The sequence below is a fragment of the Salvelinus fontinalis genome, chromosome 34 (assembly GCF_029448725.1).
Source record: "Salvelinus fontinalis isolate EN_2023a chromosome 34, ASM2944872v1, whole genome shotgun sequence".
Taxonomy (NCBI): domain Eukaryota; kingdom Metazoa; phylum Chordata; class Actinopteri; order Salmoniformes; family Salmonidae; genus Salvelinus; species Salvelinus fontinalis.
In genome coordinates, this window is record NC_074698.1 from 7,301,446 (window position 1) to 7,322,352 (window position 20,907).

At 45.0% G+C, this 20,907-nt stretch overlaps 1 protein-coding gene across 1 annotated transcript; it reads left to right on the forward strand.

The window, feature by feature from the left end:
* The first annotated feature begins 1,865 nt into the window (after positions 1 to 1,865).
* LOC129832968 (serine/threonine-protein kinase 17A-like) lies at positions 1,866 to 17,556 on the forward strand. The gene is made up of 7 exons (XM_055897132.1): positions 1,866 to 2,264; positions 7,850 to 8,062; positions 12,745 to 12,889; positions 14,248 to 14,374; positions 14,499 to 14,547; positions 14,729 to 14,908; positions 15,602 to 17,556. The coding sequence occupies exons 1-7, from the start codon at positions 2,167 to 2,169 to the stop codon at positions 15,885 to 15,887; spliced, it is 1,098 nt and encodes a 365-aa protein (XP_055753107.1). The 5' UTR covers positions 1,866 to 2,166; the 3' UTR covers positions 15,888 to 17,556.
* The last annotated feature ends 3,351 nt before the right edge of the window (positions 17,557 to 20,907 follow it).

The following is a 20,907-nucleotide window of genomic DNA, read 5'->3' on the forward strand; positions in this document are numbered from 1 at the left end:
GACCAATTTACTGAGTCTCCACTGTGGCTGTCCAATATACTGGGTCTCCACTGTGGTTGCCAATTTTCTGGGTCTCCACTGTGTCTGACCAATTTACTGGGTCTCCACTGTGGCTGCCCAATTTACTGGGTCTCCACTGTGGCTTCCTAATATACTGGGTCTCCTCTGTGGCTGCCCAATTTACTGGGTCTCCAATGTGGCTGCCCAATATGCTGGGTCTCCACTGTGGCTCCCCAATTTACTGGGTCTCCACTGTGGCTCCCCAATTTACTGGGTCTCCACTGTGGCTCCCCAATTTACTGGGTCTCCACTCTGGCTTCCCAATATACTGGGTATCTTCTGTGGCTCCCCAATTTAGTGGGTCTCCACTGTGGCTCCCCAATATGCTGGGTCTCCACTGTGGCTCCCCAATATACTGGGTCTCCACTGTGGCTTCTTAATATACTGGGTATCTTCTGTGGCTTCCCAATTTACTGGGTCTCCTCTGTGGCTTCTTAATATACTGGGTATCTTCTGTGGCTTCCCAATTTACTGGGTCTCCACTGTGGCTCCCCAATATACTGGGTCTCCACTGTGGCTCCCCAATATACTGGGTGTCCACCGTGTCTGACCAATTTACTGGGTCTCCACTGTGGCTACCCAATATACTGGGTCTCCACTGTGGCTACCCAATATACTGGGTCTCCACTGTGGCTACCCAATTTACTGGGTCTCCACTGTGGCTACCCAATATACTGGGTCTCCACTGTGGCTACCCAATATACTGGTCTCCACTGTGGCTACCCAATTTACTGGGTCTCCACTGTGGCTACCCAATTTACTGGGTCTCCACTGTGGCTACCCAATATACTGGGTCTCCACTGTGGCTACCCAATATACTGGGTCTCCACTGTGGCTACCCAATTTACTGGGTCTCCACTGTGGCTACCCAATATACTGGGTCTCCACTGTGGCTACCCAATATACTGGGTCTCCACTGTGGCTACCCAATATACTGGGTCTCCACTGTGGCTGCCCAGGGAGGGAGGGATGCTTTCTTCTTATTTTGGGTCCTGATTAAATTATGTAATTATAAGATAAAGTGAAAACTGTGATCCTTGACGACTGCCCTACTTTTTAAGTTATTTTGGACTTTAACGTTTTTACGGGCCATGATATTTCAGGTCATGATATTTCAGGCCATGGTAGTTTCTACTTTGTGTGTTCTTTGTCTGCATCTGTCTTCCACGAATAAGCTGCCAATGGATGGGGACATGTTGTGCATTCTTGCCAGATACAGGCAGCAGGGCAGGGGCATTGACATAAATGTGCCACTCCCAGTGGTGGGGTGAAGGATACATGTTCAGGATGAGAGAAGAGCAGTTCCTAGCATCATGCCCCATGGTCAGTCTCACTGACTGCCATGATTGCAGTATATGTGGGAGAGATGCATGCCTCACCTGGTAAAACCTTGCCCAAAGTAATGATTGACACATTTGATTGCTCACTTGCATACAGCATGTTTCTGTTACATCAAACTCCTATTGTTTTTAGGTGTGTGTGTGTGTGTGTGTGTGTGTGTGCGTGCGTGCGTGCGTGCGTGCGTGCGTGTGTTGCAAAATCTAAGCAGTAGGCGGTAAAGTTTGGTTACTTACTACCTGCATTAGAGGTGTAGTTGTGTCCATTTTTTTAAAGACATCTACTGAGGCAGTAGGAGTAGGCAACCTGTTGAATGCCACCCCAAGTAGGCTAGTGCCTGTCCATCAGCCGTGTCGTAGTATGCTCACTGACTTTAACCCTCCCCTTAACAAAGCCAAATTACCATTGGCTTTCATGGCACAGCGTCACTGAGAAAGGCTGGCTCTGCGATAGAGCTCATTGTTGGGACTGTCTATCCACACGCAAACTAACATACAGCGCTTGGCTTGATTACAGCTGCGGTGTATTAGCAGTTCCTTCATACTTTAATGATTCATCTGTCTATTTCTTGCCAGTCAACGTCTATTCCTGAGGGTCACAGAATTAACCTGGGGATTTTTTGGGTGCTGAGAAGTTTGCTGTTCTGAAGTTTCATTTAGCTTCCTCTATATTTTTTTGTCATGAAATTAACTTGAACGTATTGAACAGCTAATATAACTTCTGTCAAGGAAATATATTTTATCTCTCTCCAATCGGACTGCAATAACAATGATGAACAAGAACGGGATGGTGACAAAAATTCACACGAGAATTAGGACCGATCCTTTCACGAGCAATTATGAGTTGCTTGGCAGAGAATTGGGCAGGTAAGTCGGTTGAAATGTTTAATAGGTTACCCTGTCCAGATCATGAAATTATGAGATATAATAGATGTCAATGCGTGCTGCAGTGCGAAATAAACACTGTTAATTCTTTCAAGCGAGGAATCACAAATTTGAAATGTTTGTATTTTTCTCTCTGCACGTGCAAACGGGAGTAAGTGAACATTTCACCGTGTCGGCCCAATCCGGTTGAGTGGCACTGCCATGGAGAGTCGATTTGCGCCCATTGAATTGTTTTGTGTGGTTGGCTTTTTTTTTTTTAAGGGAAATCTGTGGGATGTATTTTTCTTCGTGTGAGCCCTGATATTTCTTTAAGTATAACCAGCCTGGTCTCATTGACTAGACGTAACATAGTAAACGTAATTCTGAGACACTTAAATTAGTATGATATGTTACTTTTGGTATGGTTACTTATGGCAAACAAAGGTTGGTTGGCCAGGCGTATAACGTGAACGTCTAGCATGGGTGTTGGATCCTCATCACAAACAACTTTAGCATTTTAGCTACTTTGCAACTACCTAACATGTTAGCCTACCCCTCCCCTAACCTTAACCCTGTACCTTAACTCCTAACGGTGGGGTAAAGTACTTCAGTACTTAGTATCTGTACTCTACGATTTATATTTCTGACAACTTTTACTTAACTACATTCCTATATAAAATAATGTACTTTTTACTCCATACGTTTCCCCTGACACACAAGTAGTCATTACATTTGAATGCTCAGCAGGACAGGAAAATGGTCCAATTCACACACTTATCAAGAGGTCATCCCTACTGCCTCTGATCTGGTGGACTCACTAAACACACATGCTTCATTTGTAGAGTGCTGGAGTGTGCCCTGTCGATCTGCTAATAACAAATGTAATTATGCCATCTGGGTTGCTTAATAGAAGGAATTTGAAATTATTTATTTGACCTTTTTGTTACTTAAGTATATTAACTAAACACTTCTAGACTTTTACTCAAGTAGTATTTTACTGGGTGACTTTCACTTGAGTCATTTTCTATGAAGTTATTTTTACTTTTACTCAAGTATGACAAGTGAGTACTTTTCCACCATTGACTCTTAACCCTAACTCCTAGCCTAGTGAACATTAGCAGCTAGCTAATGTTAGCAACAACAAATTGGAATTAATAAAATATCAAACTTTTTGCAAATTTGTAACATATTGTATGAATTGCAGTTCGTAACATACCATACTAAATGGATGATGGACAGCCACAAATGAATACATACCATATGAAAGGTATCATACTAAATGGAGTGTTAGGATTTACGTACAGAATAATGTGAAATTGGTATTAAAAAGTTGGTATTACGAGCTCTGTTGAATTATGATAACAGCCTCTAATGCACAATTGCATGGGTAGATCATTCTGAAAGGTGTTCATGACAAAGATGGTGGATAAATTAAGATAATTCACTCACACATTTACCATTGACAAAAATTGTCAGTTCGGTCTACTTAACTGGGTGTGTCTCCCATAGACACAAATGCACTAGCTGCTGGGTCTGGTCTAAAAAAAACAGCGAGTTGGGTGTCTCACTCCCTCTCCTGTTCATGATCTTGTAGGTGTTCTTGGGAGTCCACCTGACAACTGCGCAGTCACACATTTTCAGTCACAATAAAGAGCATCATAATTATGCCTCTTGTGGTCTGAGAACTGGTTTTGGTATGTAGGTAACTTTTTTTTTCATGGCTGATTTTACACGAGTAAGGAGTTGATCAATGCGATGCTAATTGAACCTTGTTTTTCTATGTGGTGTTTTATTTTGGGGCAGATGGTATGTTGAATGTCACTTAACTCTGAAACGGGACCATTCTTCTGCTAATGATACACATACAGTATCAACACTAGCACCAACAAATGTCCTTCATTTGGAATTCATCCCAGCCTCGCGCAATGGCATGTGAGACTTATCTGATTCTCCTTCAATTGTGGCACATTCTGTCGCCTGTAAACTGATTTCAGATGTCAGAGGAGAACTTTACCCTGAATCCCTATATATCCCTTTAACTGCTACTGCTGTGGTGGCTGTCGGTAGAAGGGTGAATATGCAATGCATTTTACCAGCCCCAGTATTATTTGCATGAAATATGCTCTGACCTACATGTGCCATCACTGGACTCAGTAGCTCCCCATCTCTATATCTCCATCATCCAAGAAATCTCTGGCATACACAAGTTAACACAGGAAGAGATGTTTGCTATTATTCTGTGTGTTTTTTTCCAGGATCCAGACCATGCCTACAGCCTCACCCATGGCTGTTTGTTTGGGTCTGTTACAGTGGGCTATTTCCCTGCCAATCAGCCCTGTTTTGTCCTGGGGGTCAGGGTGGGGGATAACGTGTAATTACCATCAGTCTCCCTCCTCCCTGCTACGGCCCCCAGGCGTTCTCCACAGATCAGCGAGTGTGACGTACCATGCATTTGAACCCCGACACTAACGTGTGCATTCCAAGGGGGTTGAATGGGGAGGTCTCCGAGATTTAGAAATTCCCCAGGTCCAATACACATGGAAAATGTTTTATTTCGAAGCTGTTGACTAGGATTATTATATAATCTGGACTTGGGACATCGCTTCTGTCTCAGGTGATATTGTACCAATACCCCATGCAACCGTCCTTTATAACTTCATAGGGAGTGGGAGACGGGGAGATATTTCATTTCTCTCTTTTCTTGATTGTATGCAGTCGGGGGCTAAATAAAGACTCATTCACTTTGCCAGTTGGTAGCAGCCAGATTTCCCTGTCAGACACCATGGGACATCTTGGGCCAGCAGCCAGGACCCGGGGGGGGCTGTTTGAGCTCTGAGAGTCTAGCATCCTCTCGGCACTCCTTCCACCCCCATCTCTCTCTCCTCCTCATCCTCCTCTCATTACCTCCTCGCCCCCACAACATCCTGATCTGGCCTCCTAAATCCCATTAAGTGCAGGAATGTGAGCTGTGTTGGATGCCAAGAGAGCAGCTTGTCAAGATTAGATGGCCAGTAGAAGAGGAAGGATGGATCTCTCCCTCCCTTTCTCTCTCTTCTCCACTATGTGTGAGACATTGTGGCTCCTGGTAAACCTGCTGGAGCGGATTTCCGCAATAACACCTTTGATGGCTTCTGATATCTGCCCCTGATTGCTTCCCTTCAATGACCCCCCCCCCCCGTCTGTAAATATGCTCACACAAATCAGCCATTTTGATAATGTAGAAGAGTTTTGACTTTGAGGGCAAGTTACGAGAGTTGACATGAAAGGTATTGACATGAAAGGTATTGACTTTGAACTGGTTGGAACAGGTCCCTGTTTCTAGGTCAAATGGTTGTCCTCTGATATTTAGTTAGCCTAGATTTTCACTATCTTCACTATGATTTAGAAGGATGGCAAAGGGGTTGTCATTTAACAACAATGTGTGGGTTTTTGTGTTTGAGGGGAGTTTGTGTGAGAGAGGCAGTTGAAGGCGATCAGCTGTCTGTGCTCTCCAGACATGAGTCACTCCCCTTTTGAGAAACAGACACCACAGGAAAAACAGTTTCTCAGTTAGATTAGTGCCATCACCACCACAAGTTCCTGGGTTGGTGTCTCTGCATACTGAATGAAAACTTCCTCTTATGATCCCCTGTTGATTTGGAGAGTGACACCTCGTACATGCTGACGTGAAGCTGCATACTGATGGATCTGCAAATCAGGTGTTGGTGTGTCTGCATAATTGCCTTTTCTGTGGGATTTGGGATTTACACCGACTGTTAAAGACAACCTTAAAGCAGCAGACGTGGTTTCTGTCTGAGTGTCTTTTGGAAGCGGCTTCCTGCTCAAGGAGAAGGCTGACAGTAATGTCCTCTCTCACGGGTCAGACATTTTGAATTGAAGCATGTTGAATTTTACGTTTGTATCCACCTCTAACCCCTGTGCTCTTGTCTCTGGTGTGTTACTACAGACAGTGTGAAAACAGCAGGGTAATGATGGCCTAGTTTAGCAACCTTTGACCTGTTGTCACCATCTTCAAAGGCTTCCTGTTTCTCCTCCGCATCGCCTGGGGTTTCTTTTAATTTCATCTGCAGTTCCCAGCACAGAGGTAGCTGCTCTGAACTTGGGGAATTGGCTAATTAAAGGAGAAAGGCTTTGACTTTGACTGGTTTGGGTCTTTTGATTTGGTACAATGTGCCCTAGCAATCCTCACTAGGGCTGGGAACCAGTGGGAGTGAAGAAAGGGGAAGGAGGAACAGCCCACAGTGAATGGGTCTGTGCCAGCTAACACATCCAGGAGGAGTTGCAGGCTTTGGTTTACAGCACCGCCAGCCTGGAGGAAAGATGTGAGAAAATGACCGGCACCAAGCTGACATTCCATCACTATACAGGCACTGCTTTTAATAGCAGAACTGTGCAGTTTCTATGAATGGTTACCTTTCACTGCCAGGCTCTGTCTGGCTGAGACATCTGCCTCCAAAGCAGTGTCTGTCGTTTGTCAAGCAACATGGCAGAAACAGTTGTCAGTTGAATCAGGAAAGTGAGGGAAGGCCGAAATTCACTAACAGGGTTGCCAAATGATTTACTAAGTCACGTTGCGGCCTCCATATTATTATTTTTTTTTCAGGGGTTGGGAGGACTCCGCTGTGGCCTCCTGGACCCCCTTCTCCCCTAGTCCAGCCCCAGGGAAGTGGGTGGTCCTGGTCCTAGTGCAGGGGCTGCCATGTTTGCTGGTCAGCCTGCACAGGCCTTTGTGTGGCTGTCCGAGGAGATGCAGGGTCCTGCCAAAGGTCTGGGTGGAGGCGTTTGGGAATTCCATTTGTCCCCCGCCGCTGTAAGAATGGGAAGTGTACAAGGCTCCTTTATCGTCCTGGGATGGTGTTTGTAGAAGGCTGGACACAGTGGGATGATTCTACACATCGGATTTCCTGCCCACACCCGCAGTCTGACCCGCAACACCTCTGCTGAATCCGTCAATGTACGCAGCAGCAAATGGAATGCTCAGATGGTATTCTAGAATTGTGGTTGTGCGTTCCTCTTTTTTATTTTCTCTGGGGGTGGGGCTGGTGGACAGACAACAAGCCCAGCTGTTGCGCTCCTCTCTTTATGTTGACTTTTAAAGAGTGCTATTAATCTTATCACCCCCTCGCCTGTCCATACAGCCACTCAGGCCCAACCGTCACTCCTATCTCCTGCCTGTCAGGCTCTCCACTGTGGAGGAGGAAGAGGAGAGAGGGATATCTTACTACACTGATGCGGGAGCCTATCACTTGGTGTTCATCATCAGTCCTATATTGCGTAACAATGGTAGACGACTCCATGTGTTTCCCTCTGTTTTGTAATTCCACTCAGCCCACATCTTCATTTTCCTTGGTGGTCTTTCAGTGGCCTTTCAGTTATTGGTTGCGTCATAATTGTTTGGTACTCTCAGTGCTGTAATTGCTGTTTATCTCTGCCATGATTACTCCCTGCAGGTTCATGGCCAATCAGATTTACCGATAAGACATTGAAGACAACCAAATCAAACGTGTAAGCCTACTGTCAATTAAACTGTTAATTGTGTTTCTGATTATTCAACATATCCCTTTCCCTTTTTATTTTTCTCTTCCCAGGGGAAAGTTTGCTGTGGTGAAGAAGTGCGTTGAAAAGGCGACGGGGAAGGAGCACGCTGCCAAGTTCTTGAGGAAGCGTCGGAAGGGCGAGGACTGCCGCATGGACATCCTCAACGAGATCGCTGTTCTGGAGTCAGCCACGGCTAACCCTTATGTGGTGGCGCTGCATGAGGTCTACGAGACCAACTCTGAGATCATCCTCATCCTCGAGTGGTGAGTGAACTCGTATGCGTCGAAACGCAAAGACCATGGAAAAACGTGGCGTGTACAGTATGCGAGTGTGTGTTTGGATCTCTGCACCGCCCTTAGGTCATGTCACCAGTGATGGGGGAAAATGCTGGTGATGGTAATCTAGAAGACCTTTAAACTCTCCGTACATGTTGACGCTCCACCACAATGCAGCACTGCCAGGAAAAACGAGATGAAATGATAAGGTTCCTAATGAGGGGGGAAATGAGAAACCATTATGCGCCATTTACAGAAAATACTTTCCGTCTCTGCAGGTTTTTCTATTTCTGCGTAGTTTCGAGGGGTTTTGATTGATGTGGTCGCCTGAGTCAAAATGTATTCTGCTCATATAAAACATGGGATTTTTTTAATGTGATCTTTGTTTCAAAACCGCATGAGCTCTTGCATAGACAGGATGTTGAGTGACGTGAATGTCAGAGTTGGGTTTCTTGAGAAATGGTAGATTACATCTCTCCAGTCTAACCCTAACGCGTCGACTTCCCGTGTTGCACTCTTTCTTCTGAGGATGCAGCTGCGTGTCACTCAAGAGTTTCTCACCTGAGAAACAGCTGCATGTGCACGCACGCACGCCTGCTTGAACCTTGTAACCTTATAAGGAAATGATAACTCCCCTGTGGTTGGTCGCTGTGCTCATAGCCACATCCCCGATTTCTTGTTACCTTGTCTGACTGTGATTGGTGTCAGTGTTCCTGTAAACAGACGGACGAAGATGGACCAAATGATTCCATCTAGAAGATTCTTGACAATAAGTATTTGTCACATGATACTTTTTTTAAGGAAAGCTAGCATCAGTCAAATGATTTCATCATGCTTCAGAGCATCCATTCCATCCAGACACGGGTGAACCAGTCAGCATCTGTGCTGCATCCATCTGATCAACAAAGCACGGAGGTCAGGGGGGAAGGGTGGTATGTGTCATGGCTGTCCTCCATGACCACTCTGGTCTCATTCTAATTAGGAGCCAGATGGTAATAAGCGTCGTACTGATCCCCAAGCCCCATTTGACAAATAGACAACACCACACCAATCAGTTCATCTAGAAGACCAAAAGACTGTGTCCCCTCCTGACCCTGGTCTGGTCATAAACCACCCACATCTCCACCCATTCCCCTCCTAGACATAGAATGCTCCTGCAGAACAAAAGGTTCCCTATACGGGGAGGGGGGGTTATGTGCTTGGCCTTGGACCCCAGTGTGAAAAGAGGAAGCAGAGCCACTATTTCATGCCTTCAGGGGGTCAGCTCTGCAGGGGCACACACTGGTCCATAGCGCTGCACTAGCTGCCAGATAACTTTGTGCTTCCTTGTGCGGTCTTCCTTTGTCTGTTTGAGAGATTCTTATATGTTCATCCAGATCCCAGTATAGGTTATGGCTCCTAGTGAAATCCCCTACTAACTTGGTAATCTGCAGCCATTGAGATGCTGTTGCAGCCTGTATGACTGTGAACTCTTTTCCTGTTAAAGGGCTCTCTGACCTCAGCGTGGGCTTTGCTGCAAACCAGAGAATAATGTTCCGTTCCCTGTGGGTTTACATAGAAGCCTTTAGTGAGGCTCTCAAAAGTAGCACACACACAAAGTAGCATACTCATACTCACACATTGGCACACATTGGTCTGCACATAGCCACAGCCACATCCCCACGCGACGTATGAGAAATGGAAATAATAAACTAAAATGTCCTCATCAGTAAGTTTAAACCCAGTCTGCGCGAGCACCGCAAACACACCACATAACGACTGGTCTAAACGAAAATGCCACTTTTTAATGAGAAATGAACCTGCATCGTCTCTGCTTAGAACGCATTCTGACGGTTTAATCAGAATGGTTTTCCGTACTCGGGGCACAGTCCATGGCCTGCTTCTGATGGTGGTGAATAGTTGCAAGAAATACATTTCAATGGTTCTTCAACAAACCGTAGATTGTCATCTGTGTGTTCCCAACTCTCTACATGTCTTCTCAAGGAAAACCCATGGTGTTACCGGAGATCAAACAACCCTCTAGGATGAGACCAAACATCTTACGTTTTTGTCATTTTGACAAATACAGTATTGTGCAGGTGCATTTCTAGAGGTCTACGTTATATGTGGGGAAATTAGATGAACCAAGTCACCTGACGTTAGCTGTGTGTACACTGTGACCTTGAGAAACTAAGGTTTGGTCCAACCCTCACACTACATATTTGTTTATCATCTGGCAAACAATACACGATACAAGTGTTGTGAATACCGTTTCACCTCAGAGGCCTTGAACTCATGACACTGCTATAAACTGAGGTAACTTCAGATAAGAGAGACTCAAAATCCTAACCAATTACAGGCAATCGGATAGTCTTGGGAATGGCAGTCCGGTCCACAGATTGCCCGGCCAATCATAACCCTAAAGCAGCTTTAAAGCTTTACAGGGTATGTTTATGAAAATGTATCACTTTGACTCACTCGAGCTTGATCCTTCAGCGCTGATGGAATCATTCCTGAGGTAATTTTTCTGCAGCCGTTTTTCAGCCCCTCTGTAATTGGGAAAGAGGGTGGTTTTTCTTCTTCCCCTCTGTCCTCTTCCTTCTGCTTTCATCCTCAAGTGTAATGGTATTTGATGTTTTTACGTGGGTATTGAGACATCTTACGCAACGCAAATTGAAACCCTCCAGTCCGTGTCAGCCATTTTATCTTTGTCATCTTGTGAGAATGCAGCCAATATTGTAAAGGACACACGTAAATGCACACTGTCCCACATCCTCTCATTGAGAAGTCATGGCTCTTCTGTCTTCAGCTCATTCTCAAGTAGCTCTTTGCCCGCCCTCCGCCCAAGCCTGATGTTCTGCGGGTGACGGCTACTGTGCGTCTCTTTGATGGGACTCTGCACAGTTCTTCTGTCTTAAGTGGATGGGGAAACCATTCCATGTCATCTGTCTGCTGACTGACAGTGGGGAGACTGATCCACCGAGGCATAGAGGGAGAAATGAGACCGTACAAGCATGATGGCAGGAGATGTGTCAGATCTTTCCATAGTGCTTGGAGAGTATGTCCTCTCCATTTCATTTCTACAGGATGGGTTTTGCTAGTACTAAAAGCCTCGTCTCCTAGATGAGTTTATTGAAGTACTTTGGAGGGTATCTTTGTTTCCGCCTATTGGTAATTAGTTCAAACGGGGAAAGGAAGGGGTGGGATAATTAGACCTATTCGAGTCAATTGTATTAAATTGAGACCCAGCACATGGGACAGATGAATAGTGAGTGGCACGATCAGTTAGCTTTTTTTCATCATGCAGTTGTCAGCAAGCATAAATCCAAGCCATGCTTCCAACGACACACTGATGTCTCTCATTTCCTCTCGACCTCCCCCCCCCCCCCCCCCCCCCCAAAACTGGTAAACTAGGCCTGCTATGCACATTTGGTATACATGGGTACTGTAGGGACTTTGGAGGGGGGGTCAAAAGAGACGGCCAGCAATAAATGTGTGGAGCCCCAAGCGAAAGGGGATTTATATGACCCAATGATGGATATCCAGGAAAACAGAACCTCCTATTTTCACAGCTGAGGACAGTGAAGGTGAGGATGCAACGGCGCGAGGCTAACCGGGGTTTGGGTGGTGTGGTTATGTAACAGTTATGCCCGGGCCATGGTCGCAGATTTCCTCTCAAGATAAAAAGCATGTGTGCTGACTAAATCCCCCACACATGGCTGTGCTATTTGGAAGCGTCCTCTCTCCAGGCTTTTCATCTGCTTTGGAGAATCATCCAACATAAATGTGCCATGTCCCAGACGGCATTGCTTACCGTTGTTACACAAGCATGACAAGGATTGACAAACCGGGATTTTGCCTTAACAAAAATGTCACCATTTTTTTTATTTTGTAATTAGCCTTTCTATTTTCAAAGTGGTTTCCCCCCCCCCCCCCCCTAATCATGAGCATTTAGGAGTGGATGCCCAGATTGGATAAACTTCCAATTTTGGGGGAATGACACAGCAGTGTGGCGGTAATCCCTACAATTTAGTGTTTCTATCCACTACTGTAAAACTATGGGATCGTTTCAGTGTCCTGTCACTGTCTCAAGTCTTAGGTAACTCTTTATTATACGACAGGGATCTCTAGTTTGATAGATTTGAGAGACCATTTTTTTTTAACTTAACTGATCTGGAATGTGTGTAAACTCTGGAAAGCCTTATCCGGGACTGGCACTGACTGATATGGGTCCTCGTATCTCGAGTCAAAGCTGAGGTCAGGGAGGCACCATTTTCCTTCTGATTCCCGTGCGAGAACGTCGGAGTGCCACAGACAGGAGTCACATGCTTTGTGTGTGGACGTGAAACATGGACCCTGTTCCCAAGCCCAAAGTACAATAACCACAGGACCAGTTGCGTAACATTTAAAATTAAATAAAAACACGGGCTAGGGCTCGACACACTTGACAGTGTATGTGATAACGGGATAGAGGTGGGTTTGGCATTGTCGTCATGTTTGAGTTGATAGTGGTACAAATGCAGTGATTTACAGTGTAAGGGTGTATACTATTCATGAGTGTAAATGCTTTACAATGCATAATCAGCAATCGATCACAGTAAAACCTACAGATATAATAACCATGTACTGTTTGTTGTTCATCTCGTCACCATGGCTCTCTTTTGATCCTCCATTGCCTCTGTGTTTTCCAGTGCCGCCGGTGGAGAGATCTTCAACCAGTGTGTTGCGGAGAACGACGAGGCCTTCACAGAGAAGGATGTGATCAGGTTGGCCATACAGATCCTCACCGGCGTGGCCTGTCTGCACCGCAACAACGTGGTCCACTTGGACCTGAAGGTCAGTAGAAAGCTGATCACGTCCCCCAGAACCAAATCCGCTACTAGTTACGGCTGTCGAAGCGAGAGAATAGTTTAAAAAAATATATATGTAACAGGGCACCCCTAGAATGGGCGATTTTTATTAAAAAATAAATAAAATCCCCCCTTAAGCAATGAGAACCCCTTAATGTGGCAGAACAATAACTCTCCCTGTACATGGGTCTTGTCTAGCAAATAAAGACGCCCATCCAAGTTACTCTGTTAGCGTTTAACGAGTGACAACTGTTTTTATGTGAATGCTGCGTAGTTTTCGTCCCGGAGTTCCCGCTCTTACAAATGAACTCTGTCAGGGTCTGGTCTGTACAACTTATTTTGTAAAATACTGCAGGGTTGTGTCACAGAAGACGCAAAACGAAAGCTGTAAGTCTTATAAGTTTGTTTTGTCTGGCCAGTGATGTCAAAAACATTTGTATTGTTGATAATGAGGAATTAAAAAAAAACACTTTTGGAGCGTGTTAGAATTTGGCAGGCAGGTTATATATGAAGAAACCCTCCTCTGTTCCAGGGGGGTTTATGAGCAGGGTTTTTGGGTGAGGGGGACTGAACCGACTCTGTCACCAGACTCGATTTTATTAGCTCCCCATTTTCCTTTTTCCCTCCCCCAGTGATAGACAGTATTAAATCTATTCCTGGTGAAATGTCACAGGCTCTGGTCTGTCTCTTGCTCCTTCATTTATCCTAGATTTTTAAAATGTATTTGACCTTTTATTTAACTAGGCAAGAGAGTTAAGAACAAGTTCTTATTTACAATGACGGCCTACCCCACCAAACCCTCCCCTTACCCGGACGACGCTGGGCCAATTGTGCGCCGCCACTATGGGACTCCCGATCACAGCTGGTTGTGATACAGCCCAGAATCGAACCTGGGTCTGTAGTGACGGCTCTAGCACTGCGATGCAGTGCCTTAGACCGCTGCGCCACTTGGTCCTCCAAGATGTCCTGGCCAAAGGCCCCAGGCCAGGAATCTAGCCAGTATGACCCGGAGGTTAAGCATCGTACATGATATAGGAGCCAGCTAATCTGATAGGCCCTCCAAGACATCCCACCTTTCCTTGGAATCATCTCATAGGCTAAGGGGATGAACCTGGTTTAGTGATATTGATGTAACCAAATTGAAACCCTCTGGGGCTATACACTCTGTGGGTTTGGCTTATTCATGTAGAGGTAGATTAGACTCTTTAGTGGGAGGCCTTGAGTCTCAATGACTACTCAACTGATTAACTATCTATCAAGCATGGTATTTGACCTCTGTCAATTCACTTACCATGCACTCTTTGGATTTGGTCTCATCTGTCTTATCTCGGTCTCTCCCCTCAGCCCCAGAACATCCTGCTGACCAGTGCCATCCCACTGGGTGATATCCGCATCGTGGACTTTGGCCTGTCCAGACGCATGGACAGTGTGACAGAAGTCCGAGAGATCCTGGGCACCCCGGAGTATGTGGGTGAGTCCTGCCTCCTGGCTTCTGCAGTCGGTTTATATCAATAAGGAAGATAGATAAGCAATTCTTAACTTCAGTACTGTAAAATGTTTATCAGGACTAATTGGCGTTGTCTATGCTATTCCAGCTCCAGAGATCCTGAACTATGAACCCATCAGCATAGCGACAGACATGTGGTGAGTATGCGCTAAAGGGACCGTGTCAAGCAGATATCAGCTAGTGTCCTCAATACATCTCGTTTTTTTCCCAGAAGCCATAACATATTGATATCACCAGCCAGCTCCACAGTCGAAATCTGAGAAAAATACTTCCTCGTGTCTTGTAGTCTGACACCTTTCCCTCCTCCTCATCTCTCAGGTCCATAGGGGTCCTGACGTACGTCATGCTGACGGGCGAGTCTCCGTTCCTGGGGGACAACAAGCAGGAGACCTTCCTGAACATCTCCCAGGTCAACGTGGACTACTCCCAGGATGCCTTCGAGGGCGTCTCCTCCCTCGCCATTGACTTCATCAAGACCCTGCTGCTCAAAAACCCCAGGTGAGGAACAGGATAGGTCCAAGAATCAACACTCAATTAGTTCAGTGCCACAGCCCGACAGATGGCTGGTCTCCCACATGTCCCATAGTGAGTTCAATGCTAATTAACACGTGAGTGATGTCATTCATACTGCTGTTTGCGGCACATCCTCGTTAAGTCTCCCGATGCGTGGTAATGTATATGAACAATTTAATATAAGGATACGGGTCCTTGTTACGTTTCATCTATTAACACGTTCTGTGTCACTATTTGGCCAAGTGTCCCAGCACAGAAGGGCTAGATACTGTATGTCACCATGTCTTAATGACAAACAGCTGTAGTCTATCTCTGTGATCCAGGGCCACAATCTTCACTCAGTATAATTTAATTGCTGCAGATTATCGGCGGTATAAAAAAAGTGGAAAAATGTCCTGTGTGTCTGAGTAATCCCAAAGAGGGGAAAGGCTGGGATGAAAAAGTGTTTTTTCAAACAGACTGTCAGGGAAAGAGGAGTGTCTGAGGGGAGGGACAGGAAGTTGTATAACTGCATATTTGTCACCTTTTTACCATTGGCTTTCCTTTACATATATTCACCTTAGCTATTTCAGTTTTACGTTCAAAACGGATGAACAGAAGCTATAAGGTCCTTGCTGCCTAGACATTGATGATTGATTTGAGATCTGACACGCATCCTCTCCGCCTGTCTGTCCACAGGAAGAGAGCCACTGCAGCGGAGTGCCTTAACCACCCCTGGCTGAATGGACCAGCTGACCTCTACACCCAGCTCCACGCCAGCTCTCTACCCTCATTGGACGAGCCTGAGACCAGCCAATCAGAGTCTGAGCCTGAGAGCCCGGCACCCTCCCCAGAGCTGGAGGGCATGGGTTCGTACATGATGTGCCCCGGTCAGGTAGACCTGAAGACAGGCCGCAATGCCTTTTCCTTCACTTCTGAGCCCTTCCCCGCGCTGCCAGAGATCCAACAGGAGCTCATCTGCTGAGGAAGGGCTCCACTAGACACTGTGTGTAGTGACTGACTGGACTGCTGTCACAGAATGGACACTGTCTGGAAGCCAGTGAGACCTGGTCTGGTCCGACGCAGGGCCTCCAGCTCTGTTTGACTCTGTATGTGTGCTGCTGCTACTGCTGCGATGGATGTGTGATATCTGTCTGAGCTCAGCTGACCGTGTGCAGTAAATCCATGCGTGTTTGATGCATGTTACCCTGTGCTCATTAGTGTGCTGATGTCTGGTAATGAGCCACACTGACACACTTTTAATGCATGTGTAGCGAGGGTATTGTAACTGTATGAGTGTTGTGAATGGAAGGAGTGGGCCAGTTCTTTGTGCTCGGCTATGAAGACTAGAACAGTGGGACTGACTTCATCCATCACTTGGTCTGGTCTGCACTCTCTGTGAAGGAAGTCCTGCTTTGTCCCAGGCTGGGTTGATCCCATGTTGGCCCTCAACCTGTCTCTCACCTTGGCTGCCCTTCACGTTCCACTCCCTAACTGACCTTTGAACCAGTACTTCTCCTCTCCTTTTGTGAGGATGTAACTGCTCACCCTGAGAGGAAATGACGTTGGCCAACAGGAAGTTGGAACCACTTTGCTTTTGTTGAGGTCTGAGCCTTAAATGCCTTTCATGATGTTGATTATGAAGGATGCCTATGTGGTTAGACAGATGTCCCTAGATGAGATGCTGCCTACGCAGCAAAGGAAAACGAACTGACTGACTGTGTTAGGGGAGTGCCCTCACAGAAACCAGTCAGAGGGTTAAATAGTCTTCTCTGATTTTGTGTGTTCATATGACCACTTCAGGCCTCCAAACATAGAAAGCCATCTCAATCACCACATCTAATTAAATCACATCCTTTGTTTAGTGTAAGGACAATCTTGATGTCAATTTAAAGCACTTTTTATTTTAAGAATGAACTACACAAATGGTCAGAAAGTAATAACCAAAGTCTTGATGAAATGGCTCAAAAAGCACAGTTTAGTTGAATGATTAATTAAGACACAAATGTACATGGCCACTTCCCACCATCTATCGTTGATATATTTGCGTCACTCGTTTCCACCAAGTGCCATATAGTTCACCTGTTGTGTTTTTGTTTATTCTTGTAAGATTTTTTGTTGTTGCTATTGTTGCACAATTTCCATGTACTCATGTTTGAAATATCAGTTTGCCATGTTGGATATGTCACAATATATTTCCCTTCAGGCTTTGAACTTTTGTCTTTTTGAAGAGGAAGTGACTAGGATTCAATGATTTGCAACCAATTGAAAGGCTTTGAAGAAAGCTCCTTTTGGATATGTGGTGTTTGAGAGTGAAGATAAATTACTCTTGAGGACTTCTCAAAAAGTACTGAACTGTATATTGTTTGATAGTGTAAGAATAATCTGCAAAATATTTTTAATATCCATAATGTATGAACATTTTAATAATTATTGTATGCCTCTTTTTTTTGTTTATTTTTTATTTTTATCTTGACTCTGTACTTATGACTTTCATTCCTGGTTACTGCTCATGAATTTCAGGCAGGTTTGCACTTGTGTCCAGGTGGACGTTACATTGAAATTAATAAATGTTTGATGGCATGCCTCGCAAAAATTTATCGAAGAACAATAAATGTACATTTTGTATTAAACTATTCATCTTGATGAATTAACTTCATTGTGTGGTCTGTTTAGGCATGGAACAACCACTGCTTGTCTTGTTCCCTCAACCACAAAGCTTTAGTCTGGTCAGAATGTAGTTCCTTGTACAAAGGACCAGGGAACACTTGTGACCCATTTTAACATTATTCTCCTCTTGCGTGCTGAATATTATGGTCTCTCCACTTGAAAACCATTCCTTAAACTACAGTATCATTAGTTTACACTTAAGAGCATTTCCCAAGTGTCCGTCTTTCCTGTTTTTGGTATTTTGGGGGAAACAAGTTAAATGTAGCAAGAACAACTGCTGCGTTTCCAGAAATATCTAGCCACACTTCACAGGAAATACCAGTGTCACTTGAAAAGGGACATGCTGTGATGCTTTCTTCACTGGTGTGTGTGTGTGTGTGTGTGTGTGTGTGTGTGCGCACACTGTTCAACCTGCTGCAAGTAAACAAGGGAGACAATGTTCCTACATGCCAATGTTCTGGATTCTTGCTTTAATGTGCTCTTCCGCTGAGGGTCGGCACTGGGCCCAGTCCAGCTAGCTCCACTCAGGCCGTGTTGAGCTCTGGACTGACGAACAGACGGGCCCTGTCTGGAGTGACTGTTTCCCTTGAATATCCTGCTCCTTAGACCTTTGGAATGCAAGAAATGTTAGTAACTTTCCCTCTCCCTTTATTCACCCGTGTTAATATAGCCTTTGTTTTCTCTGCAGGAGTGGCTCTGTTTTGCACCATGGCTATATTTTCACACCAACCCCATACACACATTCACACCCTCGCACGCACACATTATGCAAACCATGACAGAGATGATAGTCATAGCCTATGTTGCTGGGTTTCACACAGTTGCGGGAACATTTTGTCCTGATATCTGGAAGACAGCCATTGTGAGTTTAAAAAAATTAATAATTCAGGTGTAGTTCTGTCAAGACCAAAGCCTTCACAGAAGAACTACAACTCAAAACCACTGGACCAATACAAATGAAAAGAATAAAGCAAAGCTTCCATAGACACTAAGATAACCTGCTCTCTGGAGGAGAAGCAAAGGCTTTGGCGTAGAGGTTTTCCTTTGGTTTATCAGTCCTGGTCATCTCTTTCTACCAAAGCAGGACATACCAAATTGATTCAATGATCTGTTCCATCAACTAACTCATCCCCATTGACCTTCGCCCTCACATATCCAGCCATGATGTTAGTAGTACTCTGTGTGAACTGTGTTGCTGATGTACAAAACAAAATGTGGCCGTTCTGTTTGAAATTGTCAGACATCTGGATGCTAAATCGTTCCTGCTTAAAGCAGCCAGCGAGCTTTTTGTTCCCTGGTAACCAAGCGTCCTAATAGAGCAGAAGTTGTCACAACCTTGATCCCCGAGTTGAAAATGTAACAGGGAATCAGAAAAGCAGAACGTGGGGAAGAGGAGGAATCTTTTGTCTTCCCATATAGACGCCATTGACTGAACTCAATATCCCCAGTTACAAAACCAAGATTGACCATGTTTGACAACTGGTTGGAATTAGGGATCTGGACCGGTGTTAATTTGAATTGTTTGAGCATAGGGCAAATACTATGCAAATAGAATGTTGGAATTTGTTTCCATAAGATCGTATCGATATGATGTCATGAGAGATCTTCCTTATGAGATTAGTGTGAAGGCTGTTTGTATGAAAGACCAAGCCAACACACGGCCTTACCATGCTCTATTTCAATACTTAAGGACATTTAGCAGCTGACACCATGGGAATAAAATCTCCCAAATTTTTCTTTTCATAGCCCTGCCTACTTCCTTATTTTTTCTCTCACTTTTCTCTCTTTTTTGTTTGTCTTTATCCATCACGTTTCTCTGGTGCTCTTTCATTCGCCCTGTTCTCTTCAATCTCCTAGAAGCTGCTCCCTCACACCTTACATAACGGGGAAATTGTTTGATGCTTATGTTCCTGATTAAAGTTTCATTATGGTGTGATCATGTTGATGTCAGAGTAGTCAAGAGGGGGGGGGGGGGGGATCACAAAATAATCCCTGCTCAGGGCCTTGGAGGCTCGGCTGCCTTAGGATACTCCCTCTCTCCACCCCACCCCCTCTCCTCTCCTCTCTCTCAGGACCTGCTCACCTTTTAAATATCAGAACTTGTATCCGTTTGACAAGCTTTGCATGTGAAAAATGATTAAGGCATTGTTAATGGTACAGCAATTAGATTCCAGTGAACTTTCTGTGCCATGTTGTTCAATAGGCAAGCCTGTCAATCTATCAACCCCTCAACACATCACATGGCATTCCATTCCCCAGGCCCAGACAAATGACCCAACAGCGTTCCAGCAATTGACTCTAGTTGCCCTCTAGTAGCACAAGTGTAGCCTACAACATTGACAGTTCATTAACATACCAATTAACCTGGTATGTGCCTGTTTGTCTGGCCCTCTCCAATTAGTTTACTTGTTGTGTTACATTCCAGCATTGACCTCAAGTATCTCATGTCTTCAAGTGCAGTTCACAGGAGACTAAGAGAAAACTAACTGAGAAAAGACCCAGAGGTTCATGTCTTTGTGTTTCATGGCCAGTAGTGTTTCCTATTGATAACAAGACCAACCATGGCACGTGCAAATACTGTTCCTCTAATGTGCAGTGACGTTCTGCTCGTGTCCTCTATAGATATCAACTAAGAGAAAATTGTCGTCACAAGTTAGTCACGCTTTGAAGAGAGAAGAAAAAAAATTGTTCAGAGAGCACAAAGCCTATCCTAACCACGGGTAATGTGTTTCTCATGGCGAGGCATTCTCACACAAGACATTGAATGCCATTGGTTAAGCACAGCTATTTATTCTTTCCCTGGAAAAATCCTAAGAACACAAAAGCATTCTAAACAAAAAGTTGCCAGGTCAGATGGCTGATGTCTGTTTTTTCTCCGTCTGTGGCAACTGTATCCTGCCACAACATGGAAGAGGCAGGCAGCATTGACAGAAAGGATATTATTGAACTTGGTGATACTCCACTCAGGGTGAACTTCTCAACTTCAACTCAATACCTTCGAAAAGGCCCAATCAAAACAAGAGGCCCAGCTAAGCCAGTCCTTATAGGGTTCATTTTCTGTGTGGTGGGTAAGCTCACTGACAGCAATAAAAATACTGCCAAACAGTTGTTTGGACTGGAGTACTGTACATGCACACACACACGAACACTAACGCAAATACACACAGGCATCCACAGTGAACTCTGTGGGCTCATTGTGACTCTACTAGTGCGTCAGGTAGTCCGGTGTTTCAGAGTGAGGGGGAACAGAGCTGAATCTGGTGGTCTGGATCATTCAGAGCTCTTAGTCATTTCCATCCCAATCACAACATGCACAATGTTCACTTCAGCTCTGG

What these genes read in the sequence shown, in the direction of transcription:
- LOC129832968 (XM_055897132.1), top strand. Translation starts at nt 2,167, where the DNA reads ATGATGAACAAGAACGGGATGGTGACAAAAATTCACACGAGAATTAGG. An exon ending in GGGCACCCCGGAGTATGTGG is followed by an intron (nt 14,375 to 14,498) that starts GTGAGTCCTGCC and finishes ATGCTATTCCAG; the next exon opens with CTCCAGAGATCCTGAACTAT. An exon ending in CTGCTGCTCAAAAACCCCAG is followed by an intron (nt 14,909 to 15,601) that starts GTGAGGAACAGG and finishes GTCTGTCCACAG; the next exon opens with GAAGAGAGCCACTGCAGCGG.